At 43.6% G+C, this 24,044-nt stretch overlaps 1 protein-coding gene across 12 annotated transcripts; it reads left to right on the top strand.

Moving 5' to 3' along the window:
• The first annotated feature begins 2,537 nt into the window (after positions 1 to 2,537).
• On the top strand, positions 2,538 to 22,681 carry LOC115138646 (uncharacterized). Of its 12 annotated transcripts, none has more exons than XM_029675723.2 (8): positions 2,538 to 2,669; positions 8,059 to 8,132; positions 9,325 to 9,460; positions 18,679 to 18,745; positions 19,026 to 19,095; positions 19,200 to 19,313; positions 19,611 to 19,700; positions 19,819 to 22,681. In XM_029675723.2, the coding sequence occupies exons 3-8, from the start codon at positions 9,333 to 9,335 to the stop codon at positions 21,099 to 21,101; spliced, it is 1,752 nt and encodes a 583-aa protein (XP_029531583.1). In that variant the 5' UTR covers positions 2,538 to 2,669; positions 8,059 to 8,132; positions 9,325 to 9,332; the 3' UTR covers positions 21,102 to 22,681. The 12 variants fall into 12 exon arrangements, with proteins under 12 accessions (XP_029531583.1, XP_029531589.2, XP_029531592.1 ...); XM_029675722.2 differs by lacking the exon at positions 2,538 to 2,669 and adding an exon at positions 7,883 to 7,964; XM_029675727.2 differs by lacking the exons at positions 2,538 to 2,669; positions 9,325 to 9,460 and adding an exon at positions 7,883 to 7,964 and having other exon boundaries at positions 18,679 to 18,927.
• The last annotated feature ends 1,363 nt before the right edge of the window (positions 22,682 to 24,044 follow it).

Genomic DNA, 24,044 nt, shown 5'->3' with positions numbered 1-24,044 from the left:
TTCTCCCCTTACCCATCTGTCTATCGCCTCCTTTGAATTCCATGCTGTCACAGTTACCAGCCCTTTCAAGCTTAACATCCTTATCATTTATCGCCCTCCAGGTTCCCTCGGAGAGTTCATCAATGAGCTTGATGCCTTGATAAGCTCCTTTCCTGAGGACGGCTCACCTCTCACAGTTCTGGGCGACTTTAACCTCCCCACGTCTACCTTTGACTCATTCCTCTCTGCCTCTTTCTTTCCACTCCTCTCCTCTTTTGACCTCACCCTCTCACCTTCCCCCTACTCACAAGGCAGGAAATACGCTCGACCTCATCTTTACTAGATGCTGTTCTTCCACTAACCTCATTGCAACTCCTCCAAGTCTCCGACCACTACCTTGTATCCTTTTCCCTCTCGCTCTCATCCAACACTTCCCACACTGCCCCTACTCGGATGGTATCGCGCCGTCCCAACCTTCGCTCTCTCTCCCCCGCTACTCTCTCCTCTCTCCGGCCGCCCAACAACCTGCCCGCTTGACCCTATCCCCTCCTCTCTTCTCCAGACCATTTCCGGAGACCTTCTCCCTTACCTCACCTCGCTCATCAACTCATCCCTGACCGCTGGCTACGTCCCTTCCGTCTTCAAGAGAGCGAGAGTTGCACCCCTTCTGAAAAAACCTACACTCGATCCCTCCGATGTCAACAACTACAGACCAGTATCCCTTCTTTCTTTTCTCTCCAAAACTCTTGAACATGCCGTCCTTGGCCAGCTCTCCCGCTATCTCTCTCAGAATGACCTTCTTGATCCATATCAGTCAGGTTTCAAGACTAGTCATTCAACTGAGACTGCTCTTCTCTGTATCACGGAGGCGCTCCGCACTGCTAAAGCTAACTCTCTCTCCTCTGCTCTCATCCTTCTAGACCTATCGGCTGCCTTCGATACTGTGAACCATCAGATCCTCCTCTCCACCCTCTCCGAGTTGGGCATCTCCGGCGCCGCCCACGCTTGGATTGCGTCCTACCTGACAGGTCGCTCCTACCAGGTGGCGTGGCGAGAATCCGTCTCCACACCACGTGCTCTCACCACTGGTGTCCCCCAGGGCTCTGTTCTAGGCCCTCTCCTATTCTCGCTATACACCAAGTCACTTGGCTCTGTCATAACCTCACATGGTCTCTCCTATCATTGCTATGCAGACGACACACAATTAATCTTCTCCTTTCCCCCTTCTGATGACCAGGTGGCGAATCGCATCTCTGCATGTCTGGCAGACATATCAGTGTGGATGACGGATCACCACCTCAAGCTGAACCTCGGCAAGACGGAGCTGCTCTTCCTCCCGGGGAAGGACTGCCCGTTCCATGATCTCGCCATCACGGTTGACAACTCCATTGTGTCCTCCTCCCAGAGCGCTAAGAACCTTGGCGTGATCCTGGACAACACCCTGTCGTTCTCAACTAACATCAAGGCGGTGGCCCGTTCCTGTAGGTTCATGCTCTACAACATCCGCAGAGTACGACCCTGCCTCACACAGGAAGCGGCGCAGGTCCTAATCCAGGCACTTGTCATCTCCCGTCTGGATTACTGCAACTCGCTGTTGGCTGGGCTCCTGCCTGTGCCATTAAACCCCTACAGCTCATCCAGAACGCCGCAGCCCGTCTGGTGTTCAACCTTCCCAAGTTCTCTCACGTCACCCCGCTCCTCCGCTCTCTCCACTGGCTTCCAGTTGAAGCTCGCATCCGCTACAAGACCATGGTGCTTGCCTACGGAGCTGCGAGGGGAACGGCACCTCAGTACCTCCAGGCTCTGATCAGGCCCTACACCCAAACAAGGGCACTGCGTTCATCCACCTCTGGCCTGCTCGCCTCCCTACCACTGAGGAAGTACAGTTCCCGCTCAGCCCAGTCAAAACTGTTCGCTGCTCTGGCCCCCCAATGGTGGAACAAACTCCCTCACGACGCCAGGACAGCGGAGTCAATCACCACCTTCCGGAGACACCTGAAACCCCACCTCTTTAAGGAATACCTAGGATAGGATAAAGTAATCCCTCTCACCCCCCTTAAAAGATTTAGATGCACTACTGTTCCACCCGTCATAAGGTGAATGCACCAATTTGTAAGTCGCTCTGGATAAGAGCGTCTGCTAAATGACTTAAATGTAAATGTAAATGTAATCAATAGCATGTTGAAGTTGTTGATGTTGTTTTGAGCCGGTTGCTGTGGTACCCGTGCTTGATAGGAAAAAGGCGCAATGTATGCCAGAGCATAAAATGTAGAGATCATGTACAACTCTTATTGTGTTAACAATGTTTTTGGCAAAGCAACACCTCAAAAAATGCTACCAAACTCAGTATGTCACAGCGTTTGCCAAACTCGGTCCTCGGGACTCCAAGGCATGTTTTGTTTTTTGCCGTAATACTACACAGCTGATTCAAATGATCAAAGCTTAATGATTAGTTGATTATTTGAATCAGCTGTGTAGTGCTAGGGCAAACAACAAAATGTGCACCCCTTGGGGTCCTGGCTGCCCTGTGCATACTGCTGCTTTGCAAAACTCTGTTACTGCTGCCCGTACCCGCTCCGCCGCAAGCTATTCCAGGTTATGAAAACCAGTCTGGCGTAAATGCAAACTTCAGTCCCCTGGCCAGCAGTACCTAGGGAGACGACTCTGCTATGACCCCACACACAATTCAGGTGAGAGAGAGAGAGAGAGAGAGGGAGGGGAATGAGAGAGAGGGAGGGGAATGAGAGAGAGGGAGGGGAATGAGAGAGAGGGGCAGGGGAATGAGAGAGAGGGGCAGGGGAATGAGAGAGAGGGGCAGGGGAATGAGAGAGAGGGGCAGGGGAATGAGAGAGAGAAAGAGGGGAATGAGGGAGAGAGAGGGAGGGAGAGAGAGGGAGGGGAAAGAGGGAGAAAGAGGGAGAGAGAGGGAGGGGAATGAGGGAGAGCGAGAGACAGAGAAAATTAAGGTTGACGAGAGGATTGGCTATGCAGACGCTCATTGACATGCGCGAGCAGTGTAGGTGCAATGATTGAATAACATGTATGTGTACATTTATTTTGCAATGCGAGCGGTGTGGTGAGCATTTTAGAAAATGCTGAGATGGTTGAAGGTTGTTTAATGTGTAGTGTGCACCTTTGGCCACAGGGAGGCAGTGTCTACTGTCATTACTATCTACTTCAGCGAGCGTTGTGAAGCAAATATAAATTATTTTTCACCAAGAACAATGATTCTGTGACTATATTTGGCACTGGCTACCCCTCGGTTTATTCCTATGTTCCTGCCTGTCTCGGGAGTTTGTATTAGCCACTGTGCAATGCTCTTTGTGGTTTTAGGCTGGGTATTTGTAAAGCACTTGTGACAACTGTTGAAGTAAAAAGAGATTTATAAAATAAATTTGATTGATTTACTATGTTTCTCCTCTACAACATTCTAGCTTCGCCTCAAACACACAGCCACTGTATTAACCTCTCACATAATGGTACACTGACACTAGATGGGGCAGCTGCAAAGTCAGAACGGTCTATATTGTAAAAATTCATGAAAGCTTCTTGGTCTTAAATTTAAGGTTAGGGTTAGGCATTAGGATTAGCAGTGTGGTTAAGGTTAGGGTTAAAATCAGATTGTATGACTTTGTGGAGCTGCCTCCAGGTCAAGATTCATGACAATAAATGCCAACCTGCACACTGTATTCACCTCTTACATAATGACACTGGGCTTTTACTGCTTTTAAAGATTTACATACTTTTCACTGCTATAAGCACAGTGCAGCAATACTTAATGAACTTGTTGCACTGTTTTAAGAGTAAGACTTTCCCAGTAATAAAAACACTAATGTAAGGGTTGAATGTAAAGTGTTTCATAAAATTACAATATCTGTGCAGGTCTTAACATACAAAATATACATAAACTTAACGTAATAAAGATTAGCTTTCAGAATCACAACTATCACAGCTCAAGGCAGACATGTTAACTCTTATCAGGAAGGTGATAAGGGTGAGAGAAAGGGATAAAGCATGCTAGAATATGACAAGTGTGTCACATTGAGTGTGAAAGAGAGAGTTGGGAATGAGGAAGTAAAGTTCAAAAATTACTTGCTGCTGAGTGACACATGGAATCAGATATCAGTGAGAAGCGAACAGTGAGACAGAGACAGAAAAAGTTACTGTGACAGAGACAGACAAAGAGGGAGAGAAGTGGGGGCTGTAGTGTACCATATACAAATAAAATCAGATTTTGTGCCGAATACAACAGTGAAACGTTTACTTACAACCCCCTAACCAACAACACCATTTAAAAAATGGTGTTCAAAATACAAAATAAGAATAATAATAAGAAATAAAAGTAACAAGTAGTTAAAGAGCAGGAGTAAAATAACAATAGTGAGACTGTATTCAGGGGGTACCGTTGCAGTCAATGTGCGGGGGCACCGGTTAGTCAAGGTAATTGAGGTAATATGTAGAGTTATTAAATAGACTATGCATAGATGATAACAATAGAGAGTAGCAGTGGTGTAAAAGACGGAGGGCAATGCAAATAGTCTGGGAAGCCATTTGATTAGATGTTCGGGAGTCTTATGGCTTGGGGATAGAAGCTGTTTAGAAGCCCCTTGGACCTAGACTTGGGGCTCCGGTACCGCTTGCCGTGCAGTAGCAGAGAGAACAGTCTATGACTAGGGTGGCTGGAGTCTTTGACACTTTTTAGGGCTTTCCTCTGACACCACCTGGTATAGAGGTCCTGGATAGCAGGAAGATTGGCCCCAGTGATGTCCTGGGCCGTACGCACTACCCTCTGTAGTACCTTGCGGTCGGAGGCCGAACAGTTGCCATACCAGGCAGTGATGCAACCATGCTCTCGATGGTGCAGCTGTAGACCCTTTTGAGGATCTGAGGATCCAAGCCAAATCTTTTCAGTCTCCTGAGAGGGAATAGGTTTTGTCGTGAGATCTTCATGACTGTCTTGGTGTGATTGGACCATATTCGTTTGTTGGTGATATGGACACCAAGGACCTTGAAGCTCTCAACCTGCTCCACTACAGCCCCGTCGATGAGTATGGGGGCGTGCTCGGTCCTCCTTTTCCTATTGTCCACAATCATCTCCATGGACTTGATCACGTTGAGGGAGAGGTAGTTTTCCTGGCACCACATTGCCAGTTCTCTGACCTCTGCCCTGCGGCCTTGTGAATGTTGACCTGTTTAAAGGTCTTACTCACATCGGCTGCGGAGAGCATGATCACACAGTCATCCGGAACAGCTGGTGCTTTCATGCATGTTTCAGTGTTATTTGCCTCGAAGCCAGCATAGAAGTAGTTTAGCTCATCTGGTAAGCTCGTGTCACTGGGCAGCTCTCGGCTGTCCTTCCCTTTGTAGTCTGTAATGGTTTGCAAGCCCTGACACAACCAACGAACGTCGGAGCCGGTGTAGTACGATTAGATCTTAGTCCTGTATTGACACTTTGCCTGTTTGATGGTTCATCACAGGGCATAGTGGGATTTCTTAGAAGATTCCGGGTTAGAGTCCCGCTTCTTGAAAGCAGCAGCTAAACTTTTGCTCAGTGCGGATGTTGCCTGTAATCGATGGCTTATGTTTGGGGTATGTACGTACGGTCACTGTGGGGACGACGTCATTGATGCACTTGTTGATGAAGCTAATGACTGATGTAGCATACTCCTCAATGCCATAGGAAGAATCCTGGAATATATTCCAGTCTGTGCTAGCAAAACAGTCCTGTAGCTTAGCATCTGCTTTATCTGACCACTTTTTTATTGACAGTCACTGGTTCTTCCTGCTTTAATTTTTGCTTGTACGCAGGAATAGGGAGGATAGAATTATGGTCAGATTTGCGAAATGGATGGCAAGGGAGAGCTTTGTATGTGTCTCTATGTGTGGACTAAAGGTGGTCTAGAGTTTTTTCTGCGCTGGTGTCACATTTAGTATGCTGAAATTCTGTAAAACAGATTCAAGTTTCCCTGCATTAAAGTCCCTGGCCACTAGGAGTGCCACCTCTGGATGAGCGTTTTCCTGTTTGCTTAATTCAGAATACAGCTCATTGAGTTTGTTCTTAGTGCCAGCATTGGTTTGTGGTGGTATGTAGACAGCTACGAAAAATAAAGATGAAAGCTCTCTAGGTAGATAGTGTGGTCTACAGTTTATCATGAGATACTCTACCTCAAGCGAGCAAAACCTTGAGACTTCCATTGATATCATGCACCAGCTGTTGTTTACATATATGCATAGTCCGCCACCCCTTGTCTTACCAGACACCGCTGTTCTATCCTGCCGATACAGTGTATAACCAGCCAGCTGTATGTTAATAATGTTGTCGTTCAGCCACTACTCCGTGAAGCATAAGATATTACAGTTTTTAATGTCCCGTTGGTAGTTTAATCTTCCTCGTAGGTTGTCGATTTTATTTTCCAATGATTGCACGTTAGCTAGAAGAATGGAATTCGCCTACGAATTCTCAGAAGGCAGCCCGACCTCCGTCCTCTTTTTCTCCATCATCTCTTCACGCATATTAGGAGGATGTGGGCCTGTTCTAGGGAAAGCAGTATGTCGTTCATGTCGGGCTCGTCGTACTCGTTAAAGGAAAAAAATCTTCTGCTGTTTGACATTGACATGGCACATTTGGGTGAGGAGGTGTCGCTCTCTGTTGACCATCTGTGACAAGGTCAGAGGTCAAGCTGTCTGACCCTGCAAAAGATTTTTAATCTGTGAGTAATAATTTCTCTTCACCTGTGTGTTAGTTTTTTTAACGTTTGTGTGTGTGCTTGTGGACCTTTGTGTGAATACTGTATATACTCCATGAACACTGTATATTCTTGTTCGCATTTTAAATCTCCTCAAACTGTCGTGTCATACACAATATCAACTGGCATCTCCTTTCTCTCCCTCTATCATCTCAGTGGCACACACAGCTGGGGTCACAACACACTTCGCACCACCAGTGATCAAGGGTTAAACGTCAGTTGGCGGCTGCTGTGCACTGATAAAATAGTTGTCAGTTTGATATCATTGTACAGTAACCCCTTATCTGTCCAAAATGCATGCACAGCAAGAGATACTTTGTCGGTATTGTACGAGAACATCAACAACTGCTTGATCACAATTCCCAAAACACGAGACACACAACAAAACAAGAGCCTCTTGAAAGAGATGAATGAAAGAAAGAGAGAGAAAGATGGTGTGTTTCAGGATTACAGCCTTCAGTCTGTACAGTGAAAGTTAGTCATGTCCCTTTAACACGTACAAATGGCAGTATTGTTCAGTATTTGCCCTCTGTCCTGTGTGGCTGTAAATGAGTAAACTGTCTGGCTTTCGAGGAGGGAGGATTCTATTCGATACAGTGGCGCGGTCACATTGTGAATTGTAAGATTGCCATAGGCTACAGTCAAAGCTTCAGGTGTCAGGGAATACCTGTTCATTAACATTGTTCTTTGAAGTGGGAGTTTTCTGGTGTGGTCGAAACAACCTGCTCCTTGTGCAAGCATGCAGGATGTGTGTGTAAGGATTACAGTATTTGCTCATGGGTTACATGGACAAAATGTTACATTTCAATATTATTTAAATATTTATCTGCAATACACTGTATGTTGTTTGGATTTGGTGATTGTTTGGATTGTTCCCATCAGGGGTGTAATCATTAGTCCAAACTGTTGAAAACAGTTGTGCTTTACAACAAAAACTTTCTATTTTACAAATGTATGTAGGTCCTTCCCCATTTTGTTCCCTTTGTTTTGTTTGGTTCTGTTTTTTTGTTCCTAGAGAAAACACCCCAGGTACAGAGCGAGGAGTAAAACAAGCGCCCTAATTTTTATGAGCACTGGCTTATATCATCCTATAAAAATGTGTTTCAATGAACAGCATCCCATTTTGATTGGCTCAAATCAATGGGTCATTGATTGGCAGTGGCAGTGAGACCCCTCCCACCAGGTGAAAGTGTTTCAGAGAACACAGAATGGAACTGACATTAGGTCACACTTGGAATGGTAGTATAGAATATAAACCATCTTAATGATATCAGTTGTTTATTTGATCTGAATGTTAATAACTGAGTATTTGTCTTTCTGCTATTGGACACAGGATGTTGACAGATGGCCTTGGGTTATGTGTTTGATTGGATTGTAACAGTCAAGGTTATCCCTGTGAATCACAAGGTAAGTTATTTTGTATGAAATACTGTAGCTTTGTTACAAGCGATCTGTAGAAGCCATGTATATAATGAACATGTGTTTATCACCATTTTCATTTGTTTTACTTTGATTAGAATAATTTGCACACTGCATTTACCTACAGGCATTGTTTTTGCTGCGATCATAATCACTGATTGAGCAAGTGCAGTAAGTGATTGGAAAAGGCAGCTACTCTTACTTAATCATCAGTAAGTGGTGTATTTGATGTGGTCCGCGAGTTAATAATGTGTGACAGGACTGTATTGTTGTCTCTGGCAATGTTTTTGGTGTCTTACCATCTACTGTAAGGGGCTAAGCAGGCCTTTCACCCTCAAGTGCATAAGCAAGCAGCCAACACCTCCTTAAGTAGATATGGGTGCAGACAGAGGGTTTTGCATGACAATAGGGTGATTCCTTACTAAACTAGGGCAAAAAATTATGTTACATTTTCCGATATTTGTATCCGGAATGTTGAAATGCCTGTAGAGTATATTATGTTCACAAATTTATTCAAATTAAGCCAACTTTTTAAAAATATATTATGTTTATATTTTTCAATATTCATGACTTACTGTAAGGAAATTTTCATTGAAATCAAAATACTACTCCTGTTAGAGCAAGAGGTAAATCTTCACATGACACCAATTTTTGCTTTGTAGCAGCTACAGGTGAAAAATTATTGAGTTTTAAAGGAAGCCTGGGTAAGGCCAGATGTCAGAAATATGTCAACTTTTATTATTTCTTAATTATGCTTTTAGATCTGTCAACAATCCTTCATCCAAAGGACCATTCTTGGATTACATTTTGTGAAAATCCTCAACATGGTATTTTTGTCCTATAGCTTCGTAAGGAATCACCCAATGAGAATTTAGTCAACATTGTGAATATACAAAACTCTAAACATTCCTTTAATGATATTATGTGCAAACTGTACATGGGTAGGGTGTAGCTAAATCCTTTGTGTACAAATAAGAACTCTGTTTTGACAACTTTTCTTTGATCATGTAACCATAAATGTGTCCATAAGTACATATTGACATCATCAATCCAACTATACACAAACTAAACACTTATTTCAGTAGATGAAACGCTTGTATGTCAACCAAGCACACGAAAGCATGTATTCACCTACCCACGTTCTCTCCACCTCGCTCACTAACGTGTCCCCCTAAAACAGCAGTTGCCATGGTGCAGGTGAGAGAGGTCATGGGGCCATGGGCAGCTCCAGGGTTGGGGTCATCAGATTTCGTCATGTTCTCTCTGCTCTTCCTCCTCCTCTCCATCATCCTCGCCCTCTGCACTAACTGTAGAAGGTCAGTGATCAACTATTTAGCATTTCTAAAGGAACATATTTTGTTGCATAAGAGAGCATTTGATGCCTGAGTATATGACCATACATGGTAGGTGAGAGAATACACATACCTTCAAACACTGCATTCCATGCATGATTTGATAGTGTCAGTGCAACAGTTCACACTCCACCTTCCCACCACTCCACCTTCCCTCACAAAACTATACCAACAAAAAAATACCATGATTTTGGGGATTTTCACTAAATTGTATCCATAGAAGGGTCCTTTGGTGGCAGGATTGTTGACATGTATTTGACATTTGTATCTGGAAGTATAATTGAGAAATAATTCATCAAAGTCTGCATATTTATGACATTTTGGCCTAATCCAGGCTTCCTTTAAAACTCTTATGTTTAATCTGTAGGTGCTACAAAGAAAAAGTTGGTGTCACATGACGCTTTACCGCTTGCTCTGTAATATGAGTAGTATTTTCATTTCAATAACACATTTCTTACATGCATTTATGAATATAAATAATATAATCATGAATATTGAAAATATGAATTGATTTGAATAATTTTTCAATATATTGTTGAGCATAATATACTTTACATATCAAAGTTCCAGAGGGTGATCTCTGCTACTTTTAGTTATCACCGTGACTACCTATAGCTCCATGACCCCGGCCACAGCAAAGTTCGATACTAGCCTATGATAGATTTCATGACGAGAGAGACTGTCAAAGAATACAGCAAAAAGCTGCTGTTTTGAGTGAGTTCATGTCTAAGTTTTATTCAGCACTGTCAACACTACTACAAAACATAAAACAAGCTTCTCTCTACTTCTGCTTGCGCTGCAGCTGCAATGAATGAGTAGCCGATAGCCCTGCGGTTTTATTATTATTAGCAGCTAGTCCTGTCTATTTTTATATAGAGTGAAAGTTTCCTCTATCTGGTCATAGGAACAACATGAATTTGTTCCTGAGGCAGATGCGGTGCGACTAGAGATTCGCCATCAGGTGGAAGACTGTCCCCTCTTTCTGGTCAGCCTTGCTGGAGGAAAGGAAGGAGAGAGTGGGACCGTGAGAGGCAGATCCTCTGCTGCCCTCTCCCTCTCTCTGCTGAGACTAATGCTGTGTTCAAAACAACTGGGAACTCAGAAATCTCAGACTTCCAACTTCAGTGAGTTCAAGACCACTGGGAACTCAGGAAAAAAAACTAAATACAACTGAGAAACATTGTTTTGAACTGTCATCCACCTCGGAAACTCTGGCATCTTTCTTGAGCTCTTTCTGACCTGAAGTTCACTGACGTCATTTTTTTTTCCTCCAAATTCCCAGTTGTCTTGAAAGCACCATGATCATCAGCGACTGGTACTTACACTATATGTACAAAAGTATGTGGACACCCCTTAAAATTAGTGAATTCGGCTATTTTAGCCACAACCGTTGCTGGAAGGTGTATAACATTGAGGACACAGCCATGCAATCTCCACAGGGAAGCATTGGTAGTAGATTGGCCTTGCTGAAGAGCTCAATGACTTTCAACGTGGCACTGTCTTAGGATGCCACCTTTCCAACAAGTCATTTTGTCAAATTGCTACCCTGCCAGAGATGCCCCGGTCAACTGTAAGTGCTGTTATTGTGAAGTGGAAATGTCTAGGAGCAACAGCTGCGAAGTGGGTCTCAAGCTCACAGAATGGGACCGTCGAGTGCTGAAGCGGGTAGCCTGTAAAAATCGTCTGTCCTCGCTTGCAACACTCACTACTAAGTTCCAAACTGCCTCTGGAAGCATCGTCAGCTCAAGAACTGTTCGTCAGGAGCTTCATGAAATGAGTTTCTATGGCCGAGCAGCCGCACACAAGCGTAAGATCACTATGCGCAATGCCAAGTGTCGGATGGGTGGTGTAAAGCTCACCGCCATTGGACTCTGGAGCAGTGGAAACGTGGTTTGGACTAGGCCCCTTAGTTCCAGTGACGGGAAATCTTAATGCTACAGTATACAATGACATTCTAGACTATTCTGTGTTTCCAACTTTGTGGCAACAGTTTGGGGAAGGCGCTTTCCTGTTTCAGCATGAGAATGCCCCCATGCACAAAGTGAAGTCCATACAGAAATGGTTTGTCGAGTTTAGTGTGGAAGAACTTGACTGGCCTGACCTCAACCCCATCGAACACCTTTGGGATGAATTGGAATGCCGACTGCGAGCCAGGCCTAATCGCCAAACATCCGTTCCCAACCTCACTAATGCTCTTGTTGATGAATGCTGCGGGGACTTGTTTCCAATGTTCCAGCATTTTTAGATGAAAGCCTTCCCTGAAGACTGGAGGCTGTTTGCTGCTATAAAGGGGAGACCAACTTCATATGAATGCCCATGATTTTGGAATGAGATGTTCGACGGGCAGGTGACCACATACTTTTGGTCATGTAGTGTACCATCAGTCCCGTAACATACATTTTAATAATTCGCTTTATGCTCAGCTGTACCTCGTAAGTGCTACACCAACTGATCTATTTTGTTATCAAAGTTAGACTTGCTTTTTGTCTGCAAAAGCAATCTTGACTCAAAGTTTGACCGCTGCAGTAGAGTATTTCATGTTCAACAATACACTGAGTGGACAAAAATTAGGAACACCTTCCTAATATTGAGTTGCACCCCCTTTTGAACAACCTCAATTGGTTGGGGCATGGACTCTACAAGGTGTCAAGCGTTCCACAGCGATGCTGGCCCATGTTGACTCCAATGCCTCCCACAGTTGTTGAGCATTATGGAGTCTTCAAGGCCCAGTGCAGTCTTCAAGGTAATTTTCCTGTGTTTTTATATTTCAACACTGAGGATGGAATAGTACTGTGAAAATTATGATAATTCCCATTTAGTGTACGAGCTGTTTTAATGAGACCACCTGAATTTCAGCCTGTTTTAGTGTGCCTAGTGACATCACCAGGTGGTAAATGAGTTGGTAGACTAATAAGAAAGAGATCGAAACCTCTGCCGATACAGCTAGTTTTCAGTTTACCTCCCCACTCCCAGACATTCCTGACTAACTTCTTACTTGAGAAATTACCCTTTGCTAAGAAGGTATTTTTGTTTTTCATTTCCATTTTTGATTGAAAACAATCACTGTAAGGTACTTAATTGTTATCCAGAAATGATTTGATATTAAGAACTGCATTGAACCTTTAAAAAAAAAATGCAATTGCACTTCCTGATTTGGTGTCATTTAGATTTGGTTCATGAACAAATTATAGAGGCCATGACTGAATTCAAACAGGAGTTTGTTTCGGGGTGGCAGGTACTGTAGTGTACAGTAGTGGTTAGAGCATTGGGCCAGTAACTGGGGCCAGTTGCTGGATCAACTCCATTTGACAATGTAAAAATCTGTCGTTCTCCCCTTGAACAAGGCAGTTAACCCACTGTTCCCTGGTAGGCTGTCATTGTAAATAAAAATTTGTTCTTAACTGACTTGCCTAGTTAAATAAAGAGTTAAAAAAGTACCTTTTGGGGTGTGCTTTATGGGTGTCTCGGGGCTAGTTAGGGACTGTCAAATTACACAATGGCATAATGTTCAAGTTGCACACCTTTTAGTTCTCATTAAATGCTTTCAATATTGGTATATTAATTAATACAATTTAGTTGGTTTGTTTTTAATTCATTTGAGCTTGGAATTTTAACATATTGTCCCATGTGTAATTTACTGATTATCCCGAACTGACCCCATAGAGATATCCAAAGTCAACACAAATGTACCACAGCCATTATGGTTGGGTCGTGTGCAGCAGCACTCTGTATTGATGGTCACTTGTGCCAGACGTTGTCAGGTTGAAACATAACCAACCTTCTATGTTGTGAAGTCTCACACAACTCTGCTTTGCACTAGACCAGTGGTTCTTAACCTTATTGGAGGTACTGATCCCCACCAGTTTCATATGCGCATTCACCGTACCCTTCTTAATTGGAAAAATAAAACATAGGTATGTATTTTACTGGTGCACAAAATGAACTGTGCATCAACATCACTGTGTTCAAAGAACAAAATCATCAAAACATGATTTTCACACAAACTAAAACATAATGAATATTTACTGCAAATCAGTGTGACTTCTGCTGTTGCCTTTTCAGAGACCAGTTCAGAAATGCGCGGCTTCACCTTGGCAAGTGCCACTCATGTCATTTTCGCAACAAAGTCTGTTCCTTTTCTTCGTTTTTATGTCCAGCATCCTCAAAGGAATGCTCGCAAAGATATGTTGTAACAAACGGTATGAAAATCTCCAGAGCTTTCTTAGCAATAACAGGGTACGTTACCATTTGTTGACACCAAAATGTTGAAAGCGGTGTTGTTCTGAAGAGTTGCTGTTGAACCTGGCTCTGCTGAATTTCAATGATTTCATCGAGGTATTCATCATTGACATCTGTTGTCTCAACACTAAACGTGAACGGCTGTCTCACCCATGCTGGATATGACTCTCTTGTAGGGAAGTATCCGTCGAGACTTTGCAAGCTCATCTAAGTGCGTGGCAATTGCTTGCTTCAGTTCCGTGGGTACAGAAATGTCTCCGATTCCAGATACATCTTCGATCTTACTTACATAGTCGTCCAGCAGGGGAAAGTTTGCGAAGTTATCGTTCTCTGTTCATCGTTTCCATAACGGTAGCTTTTTTTGAAAAGCCTTCAGGTTTTCCTCCGCTTCGATGATGTTGACTCCACCGCCCTGCATCTTTTGATTGAGATGATTGAGAGCTGCGAAGATATCAGCCATGTACGCTAAAATGAGAATGAACTCAGAATTTTGAAGCAAACTGCATGACAATGTTGGTTGCTCTTGCAAAGACAGGGCTAATTCCACACGCATGGCAAAAACACGATTCAGCACCTGTCCCCGGGATAACCACCAAACGTTAGAATGGTACAGAAGTACCTCGAATTCAGAGCCCATTTCTTTACACAGCTCACTGAAGATGCGGTGGCTCAGAGCACTTGTTTTGTACATTTACATTTACATTTAAGTCATTTAGCAGACGCTCTTATCCAGAGCGACTTACAAATTGGTGCATTCACCTTATGACATCCAGTGGAACAGTAGTGCATCTAAATCTTTTAAGGGGGTGAGAGGGATTACTTTATCCTATCCTAGGTATTCCTTAAAGAGGTGGGGTTTCAGGTGTCTCCGGAAGGTGGTGATTGACTCCGCTGTCCTGGCGTCGTGAGGGAGTTTGTTCCACCATTGGGGGGCCAGAGCAGCGAACAGTTTTGACTGGGCTGAGTGGGAACTGTACTTCCTCAGTGGTAGGGAGGCGAGCAGGCCAGAGGTGGATGAACGCAGTGCCCTTGTTTGGGTGTAGGACCTGATCAGAGCCTGGAGGTACTGAGGTGCCGTTCCCCTCACAGCTCCGTAGGCAAGCACCATGGTCTTGTAGCGGATGCGAGCTTCAACTGGAAGCCAGTGGAGAGAGCGGAGGAGCGGGGTGACGTGAGAGAACTTGGGAAGGTTGAACACCAGACGGGCTGCGGCGTTCTGGATGAGTTGTAGGGGTTTCACATAGTTCACGCATTCTACTACTATTTTTAATAATTCTGCCAGTTTTGGAGGCAAGGTTTTTGTTGCCAACGCATGCCTGTGCTGAATACAATGAGTAACAATAATGGGTGGTGCATCGGCTTTCACTAGCGCACCAAAACCAGACATTCTTCCCAGCATGACTGGAGCTCCATCCGAACAAACTGCAGAAACCATATCCCACCGAAAGATTGTCTTTGAAGACATCATCCACAAGTTTCTTCACATCGGCTGCCTTAGTTGTTGTTGTAAGAGGCTTACAAAATAAAACATCTTCCTTTATCATGTCGTCTTTCACAGCGCACGAATACAGCAAGCTGGCTTAGATTGGAAACGTCTGTGGTCTCGTCGAGTTGAAGGCTGAATTTTGCCGGGCTTGAAGTCAGATCTGCAACTACTTGAGCCAAGATGTCTTTGCTCATGTCCTCTATTCTGTCGCTGATGGTGTCATTTGAAAGAGGAATTTGGGATAACTTCAGGCTCTTTTCCCAGCACGATATTCGCCATCTTCAACAACGCTGGTTTTATGAGTGTTTCACCAATGGTGTGTGGTTTGCCCTGCTTTGCGATCAGTTAAGCAACTTCGTACACTGCCTTGAGGATCGGTTTGTTGATGGGTACAAAGCCGAGAACAGGCAGAGTAGCCTTTTCATCGAATCTGGCTCTCTTCACCTTGAATTCAGCGAGCGTTGTGTTCTTGTATTTTCCATCTCCATGCAGCTTAAGGAAGTGTTCTCTTAGTTTTGCCAGTGCTAGACTAGAATTGCTCAACTTGGCATTGCAAATCATGCAGTTAGGACGCTGACTCCCATCACGTTCCGTTATACATGTGAATCCATATTGTACATTCATCCGACCCCTTTCTTTTTTTGCTCGACATAGTAAGTATGAAGGGATTAAAATATTAAGAAAGAAATCACAAGACTTACCATCACGACAGTCAAAACTCGACTACTGAGCGCACCAAATTCCCTGCAGCACAGATAGGCCAAGCGATGTAGCGTGATCACCTGCAGCCAATGATGAGACTGACTCACCAAACCCCTGGGGTTCGATCGAACCCAGGTTAAGAACCACTGCACTAGACTGACGTTATGTCCAAAATGATCCTATTTACACTTTGTAGTCAGTGTAAATACTGATACCAAAGGCTGTTTTCTAAATGAGAAGTTGGTTTTTAGGGGAAGTTGCTCTTCAACCCCCTAAAGTCGATGCCCTTGCGGAAATCTAATTAGCATAGTGATAAAAATCTGTCAGTTTAAGCTAGCAATGTTTTTTTTTGTGCATTGGATACATCTGTCCACTGCATGCGCCTGTCGCACTTCCGCAGTGAAAGGTGACAGCTAGAGCGGTGTTTGTCAGACCATGAGACATCCCAAAAATCAGTCTTCTCACAATTGTCTGTAGCGTCCGATTTGGCCTACTAATTATGACCCATCTATGGACCAATGGGACTCTAATGAACACAATCTTCTTCTGCGTCTTGGGAATTGTCTGAAGTAGGTACAGCCGATCTGCCAACTTTCTGTAGCATCTGAACAGTTTTGGCTACACACTAACATGACCCCATATGTGGAAAGGTATGTCAGTTGCTTTGCTCTAGGATGCCCACAGGCTTCCCAAAACTTGTCTGAAGGTCCCCTGGTACCAGCTGCAAAAATGTATGAAGTACAGTGCATTCGGAAAGTATTCAGACCCCTTGACTTAATCCATATTTTGTTACTAGTCTTATTCTAAAATTGATTAAATGAATGTTCTTCATCAATTTACATACAGTACCCCGTAATGACAAAGCGAAAACAGGATTTAAGAAATTTTTGCAAATGTGTATATATATAAAAAAAAACGTATGTAAATAAGTATTCAGACCCTTTGCTATGAGATGTGAAATTGAGCTCTGTTGCATCCTGTTTCCATTGATCATCCTTGATGTTTCTACAACTTCATTGGAGTCCACCTGTGGTAAATTAAACTGATTGGACATGATTTGGAAAGACTCACACCTGTCTATTCAAGGTTGCACAGTTGACAGTGCATGTCAGAGCAAAAACCAAGCCATAAGGTTGAAGGAATTGTCCGTAGAGCTCCGAGGCAGGATTGTGTCGGGGCACAGATCTGGGGAAGGGTATCAAAAAATGTCCGGAGCATTGAAGGTCCCCAACAACACAGTGGCCTCCATCATTCTTAAATGGAAGAAGTTTGGAACCACCAAGACTCTTCCTAGAGCTGGCTCCCCGGCCAAACCGAGCAATCGGGGGAGACTCTGACAGAGCTGTAGAGTTCCTCTGTGGAGATGGGAGAACCTTCCAGAAGGTCAACCATCTCTGCAGCACTCCACCAGTCATGCCTTTATGGTCGAGTAGCCAGTCCTCAGTAAAAGGCACACAGCCCATTTTGGAGTTTGCCAAAATTACATTAAGACTCTCAGACCATGAGAAACCAGATGATCTAGTCTGATGAAAACAAGATTGAACACTGGTCTGAAGGCCAAGTGTCACATCTGGAGGAAACCTGGCACATCCTTACAGTGAAGAATGTTGGGCAGCATCATGCTGTGGGGAAGTTGTTCAGCGGCAGGGACAGGAGACTAGTCAGGATCGAGGGGAAAAATGAACGGAGTAAAATATAGAGAAAACCTGATCAAGACCTCAGACTAGGGCAAAGGTTCGCCTTCCAACAGACTGAAGCCACCCTAAGCACACAGCCAAGACAAAGCACACAGCCAAGACAATGCAGGAGTGGCTTCAGGGCAAGTCTTTGAGTGGCCCAGCCAGATCCTGGACTTGAACCCGATCGAACATCTCTGGAGAGGCCTGAAAATGGCTGTGCATCGATACTTCCCGTCCATCCTGACAAAGATTGAGAGGATCTGCGGAGAAGAATGGGAGAAACTCTCCAAATACAGGTGTGCCAAGCTTATAGCATCATACCTAAGAAGACTTGAGGCTGTAATCGCTGCCAAAGGTGCTTCAACAAAGTTCAGAGTAAAGGGTCTGAATACTTATGTAAATGTGATATTTTTAATACATTGGCAAACAATTCTTAACCTTTTTTTTTTTGCTTTATCATTATTGTGTGTGTGTGTGTGTGTGTGTGTGTTGAGGATTTTTATATATATTTTTAATCCATTTTAGAATAAGACTGTAACGTAATAAAATGTCAAAATGGGGTCTAAATACTTTCCAGATGCTGTGTGTGTAGCTTAGTAGAAGCAAATGCTCACCACACATCAGTTAATATGGTGGAGAGGTGAGGAGTGATATATGCCAATTAGTAATGACTAAGATTATTAGGTGGCTATTATGGAAATGCGACCAGGTTGGGAATTTTGCCAGAACACCGAGGTTAACAACCCTACTCGTGCGACACGTGCCATGAGAATTTTAATGACCACAGAGTTAGGGGACACGTTTAACATCCCATCCCAAAGATGAATGTGCAATGTCCCCTTCACTACCCTGGGGCATTGGGATCTTCTCAGACTAGAGGGGATAGTGCCCCCTACTGGTCCTCCAAAACCACTTCCAGCAGCATCTGGTCGTCCATCCAGGGTTTGACCCTGCCTACCTTCAGAGGCAGGCCAGCACTGGGATGAAGGGTGGTATGCTGCTGGCTAAGCATACTGAAAGCATTGGTAGATAGCTCTTGTACAAGTTCTGATTCTCTAGTTTGTGTTTTTCCACAGGCATTCCTTTACGCTCCGGGATGGTGGTGAGGAGGTGGACAGAACCCAGTCACAGCTGGTCAGAGTGGTGAGAGATGGGCCAGGCAACAACAAAGATGACAGCTATGTCCTGTCCAGGGTTACACTTGGGGTGGGGGTAGGCGCTCAGAAGTCTGTTAGATTGGAGGTAGGGAGATGCGGAGGAAGCAAGGAATGAGTAGAAGGGACAAAAGGGGGCAACGGGAGGGATGCAATGGATGGAATCCTTTTGTGAGTACTTTGTCTAGAGACCAGTGATGAGAGATGGGTTATTCTGAACCCAGTATAGCTGTGATGTCATTTGCTGATGATTGATATTTGATTGACAGGTGAAGCTAGAGGATGCCCTGGCCGCCAGGGAGAACCCAATGATCAATGACATCAGAAAAGATGAGAGTGGTGGGAAACCCAACTGTTTTTTTCAGTTCTCTAATTACAACGAGCAGAGAGGAGAACTGGTCGTTTTACGGTGTGTGTTCGGTTTTCATCTCCTCCTTGGTTAGATTTCAGTCCCAGACCTGAGGACAGTGTCATTGGTGTCCCAGAGCAGCCTCCTGCTGATCAGGATGTCACCTGGTTGAAACCCTGGAGAAGCCACAGGGAGGCACCTGATCAAGGTGCTACCTTCATCTCTTTTTCACTCTCTAAGTTCCTCTCCCTCTGTATTTCTTACATGTGTCTGGTTGCATCCCAATCTCTCCTACCTCCCAATATGTTCACTTCCCTTCACTGACTTGAAAGGAAATTACTGGCATAAGGAATATTGATATAAACTCCCTTGCCTCCACCAATCCAATGCTATTAGATTTGTGGGAAGTAGTGACAAGTGATTTATTTTTATTTTTAGAAAAAGTCATATTATTGGGCACAAGTGTAGTGGGTGAGTTTAACAGGTGTGTTTTGATGCCCTGCAGGTGATTCTCCAAGTGCCTTGCAGATTGCCAACAGAACCCCCCTGGCCATGACGGTTATATCTCCTTCGCCTCCCACAACCGTCGACATTGGTAGGCTATCACAAATCACCCATGTGCATTTCCTCAAACTAATGGGGCTCAATCTCTTTGGCCAAGTTTCAGGTTAAGTGAAACTTCTCAATTATTTACTACTTCTCTCACTTTGTAGGTGACCTGAGTGATGTCCTGAACTTCACACCTGAGCTACACTTTATCCCAGCCCCCGTTGCCATGGTGGAAGTCGACACCCCCCTTGAATCTTTATCCCCACCTGTCTATTCAGAGGACACCCTAGATGCCACCATCGTGAGCAGCTTTGAACCTGTTGATGTCCCCATAATGAGCAGCTTTAACCCTGTTGCTGTCCTTGAACCTGTGGAAGCCCCCATCGTGGATCTCCCCATCATGGATGTCACCATTGTGAACAGCCTTGAACCTCTGCAAGCCCCAATCGTGGATGCACCCATGGTGAGCAGCCTTGAACCTGTTGAACATGCGGATGCCACTGTCATTAATGACCTTGATATCCTGAATGCTCCAGTTGGCTTAGAGAACCTGGATGCCCCAGTCATCAACAGTCTTGACACACTGGTGCTGGACGCCCTCTTTGTAAACAGCCTTGAACCTGTGGACATCCCTGTCATCAATGACCTTGGCACTCCAGATCCCCCAATCGTAAATATTATTTACACCCTGGAGCTGGATGCTCCCATCATAGATGTCCCCATCGTGGACAGCCTTGCACCTGTGGAATTTCCCACCATGAATGACATTGACCTCCTGGAGGCCCCTGCGGAGTTCAGCTCCAGCTTTAACCCTCAGCTTGAAGTAGAGGTTCATGTGGAGGGTGAGGGCCAGAACCAGAGGCTTTCTCTCTATGTCCGACCCCAGCATACCTATGAGATCATTGGGGAGCCCAATCCTAATGAACACTCTGTGGAAGTGGACCTGGCAACAGCAAGCTCTCAAACCATAGCTGAACTGGTCAATAAATCCACCACACATTCTGACAATGACACAACCACAGTCACTGAGCCAGCGGACCTGGCAAGCCCCGGCTATGAGACTATAGCTGAACTGGTCCAGGATTCGAATGCAACCACACTGCCTGATGATGACCCTATCACAACCACAGTCACAGAGCCAGGGGATCTGATAACCCCTGAGTATAAAACCATAGCTGAACTGGTCCATAAATTGAGCGCAACCACACTGCCTGACGATGAGCCAATAACAACCACAGTCACAGAGCCAGAAGGGCTTGACCTTACAAGCCCTCTCTCATTGGTAGAGGAGGGTTTCTGTGACAGGGGGTGGAATCCAATGTACGCTAGAGTGAGAAGGAAGCTTAGTAAAAGTACCACCCCACCCCCTGTGCTTCCATCGGAGGATGAGGAACCGGAGGGATTTTCACCTCCATTACCAGAGAGAAGTGGAGAGATGGAGGGATGATCATCGTGAATATCTCATAAGACTTAATGTGTGTTACGTCATCAATTATATTTATATAGACTCAGCTGTGTCATTTCTAGATGTAACATGTCTCAGATGGTGGACTGGGTACAACCCTTATCTTCATATCTTAAACGATCTCATGAGACTGGCATCTCACTGTCCTATCCTTCACACCATTTCCAGTCCTTTCATTAGCTTAGCATTAAACTCTGTACAATGCTATGCTACATATTCCATGAGGAAGGACCCTAAGCCCAGAGTAGAACTGGGTCACCTAACATGTTCAAGAGTAGGCTTTATGTTTGTATTTACTAACACATTACAGGGTGAAGTGGCAGTTACGCAGTAATAAACCATTGAGTTACTGGTTTCTTCGAGATTCATTCAAAAGGGTCCACTTAAGACTCTTTCCCTCTCTAGAATTACAAACATTATACTTTAATGACAATAGTGGTGCATTCTTAATAAATAATTAATGTATATCAACAAAGTAAATGGACAACATTATGGGCGTGTCCGAATACCCATACTTATATGCAAAAATGTGTTATATTATGTATCATTTCGAAAATGTAGTATGATTTAAGTGCAAGGATGTCATACTAATTTTGGCTTTAAATCCATTAGAATTTGCGTGTAGAGAATGACAGGACTCCAGTGGCCCAAAACGGGTTTTATCATGGGCATTGAGAACTTTCACCATTTTGAAGTAGTTAACTGGGTGGGATATATATATATCATATAATTCCATCCAGGTCGAAGGATGGATCAGCCAATGAATTATACTTGTGCGTAAACATTCCATAACTGTTGTGGCAGTAAATCGCCAACCTTGGCTTTATACCTGTTCAGACAACACACTCCAGATGGCAGTTTGCAACCTTTCAGTTTGTTTAACAACTGTCCTAAAATGTACTACTTTAAAATGGAGATGCCTCAATGGTGCCATAATGGGACAGATACAATGTTGTGTCCTCTAACTATCTCTATGAATTTGCTGCACACGATTGAGGAAGATAATTGTCTTTTCACACAAGTATTTGACAACAGCTGATAATCAGAATAGGGGACACGCTCTACAAAAATGTACAAATAGCAGGGAACAAGTGCGTTTGAGCATTCGATGACACCTTTTCTTTATGGCTGAGTGGTATGTTGATATTTGTTGCTTACTGCATACATTTCTACTAAACAGTACATTGTAAATAGTATGTTGTAATATTAGTACACAGTATGTAGTTTTAGTAAATAGTGGGCAAGTAGGCATTTCCATTTATTTATTCAAAGCTTTACAGGCGAGGGGTAGAACCAATCATTTAGAATTTATGTACAATATAAAACAAGTATAAATTCAGTGTTGTAAAATGTATATTGTCATTATTAGAGCATATAGGCTGAGCAGAATGAAATACAAGAGGACAGATGAAATACACCATTATAATACCACATTGAAATCTGTACCTCATTCATTACAACAATTTAAACACATATCAGAATTCCAATTCAAAATATTGTGGAAGTGCTTCTGTGTGCAGATGCAATAAATGTTTCTCACCACAGTGGGGAAGTACAACTCACTATCTCTTACTGGATTTCTCTCTGTCAGTGGAAAGTGAGATGCCAAAGCATGTGCCACATTCAGCCCCTCTAAAACCCTGCTGAATACTGTGCATTCCTTCTGAGGAAGGGTGGGGACACCGCTAGAACTGTGGTCAGGAAATGAAACTTAAATACACATCCCTAGCACATACCTTTTAAAAGTAGGCATTGAGAGAAAAATATGCCTTTTGCTCAAGTAATATAGCATGCCCATAAGCCTTGTTGAAATAAGTGAAGTCTTTGAGCTGTTTTACTCTAGACAACTGGGAAATCGAGAATAAATTAGCTCAGACTGGGAAATACATTTTGAACGGTCATCCAACTCAGAATTGTAAATCCGGCCTCTTTCTGGAGCTACGACTTGAAGATCAATGACGTTATCATGATTCGGCCTTGTTTGTTTCCGAGTTCCCAGTTTTTTTGAAAGCAACATAAATCCAGAGAATGCCAGACTTTTAAATTTGCAACATTAAGACTACAAAACTACAAGGACATTGCTCAATGCCAAATGTTTTGTAAGACCGAATTGTTTCTGCAGCAATTTTGTGCGCTGACACAATGTTGAATCCCACATTGGAATAGACCACTTGATGATTCTGTCTATTACACATTGATAGACATATCCATGGAGATAATTAATAGTTTATTAGATTGTTTGGTGTCTGTAGCCCTGCATGGTTCTGCAAATGCAGTATTTAGTTTATTCATATATATACAGTACCTGTCAAAAGTTTGCACACATCTACTCAGTCAATGGTTTTTTCTTTATTTTTGGTATTTTCTAAATTGTAGAATAATATTGAAAACATCAACACTTTGAAATAACACATGGAATCTTGTAGTAACCAAAAAAGTGTTAAAACAAATCAAAAATAAATGTTATATTTGAGATTCTTCAAAGTAGCCATCCTTTGCCTTGATGATAGCTTTGCACACTCTTGGCATTCTCTCAACCAGCTTCATGAGGTAGTCACCTGGAATGCATTTCAATTAACAGGTGTGCCTTGTTAAAAGTTAATTTGTGGAATTTCTTTCCTTCTTAATGCGTTTGAGCCAATCAGCTCTGTTAGCCCTATTTGATAAAAAAGACCAAGTACATATTATGACAAGAACAGCTCAAATAAGCAAAGAGAAATGACAGTCCATCATTACTTTAAGACATGAAGGTCAGTCAATCTGGAAAATGTCAACAACTTTCTTCAAGTGCAGTCGCAAAAACCATCAAGCTCTTTGATTAAACTGGCTTTCATGAGGAACACCACAGGAAAGGAAGACCCAGTTACCTTTTCTGCAGAGAATAAGTTCATTAGAGTGCACCTCAGATTGCAGCCCAAATAAATG

Source organism: Oncorhynchus nerka, linkage group LG12 (assembly GCF_034236695.1).
Source record: "Oncorhynchus nerka isolate Pitt River linkage group LG12, Oner_Uvic_2.0, whole genome shotgun sequence".
NCBI classification, from domain to species: domain Eukaryota; kingdom Metazoa; phylum Chordata; class Actinopteri; order Salmoniformes; family Salmonidae; genus Oncorhynchus; species Oncorhynchus nerka.
This window is presented reverse-complemented; position numbering and strand designations above follow the sequence as displayed.

Bases quoted from the DNA above. Each gene is read 5' to 3' on its own strand.
- LOC115138646 (XM_029675723.2), top strand. From the start codon at position 9,333: ATGGTGCAGGTGAGAGAGGTCATGGGGCCATGGGCAGCTCCAGGGTTG. The intron at 9,461-18,678 runs GTCAGTGATCAA...GTTTTTCCACAG, and splicing joins CTCTGCACTAACTGTAGAAG to GCATTCCTTTACGCTCCGGG. The intron at 18,746-19,025 runs GTGAGAGATGGG...TTTGATTGACAG, and splicing joins AGTCACAGCTGGTCAGAGTG to GTGAAGCTAGAGGATGCCCT.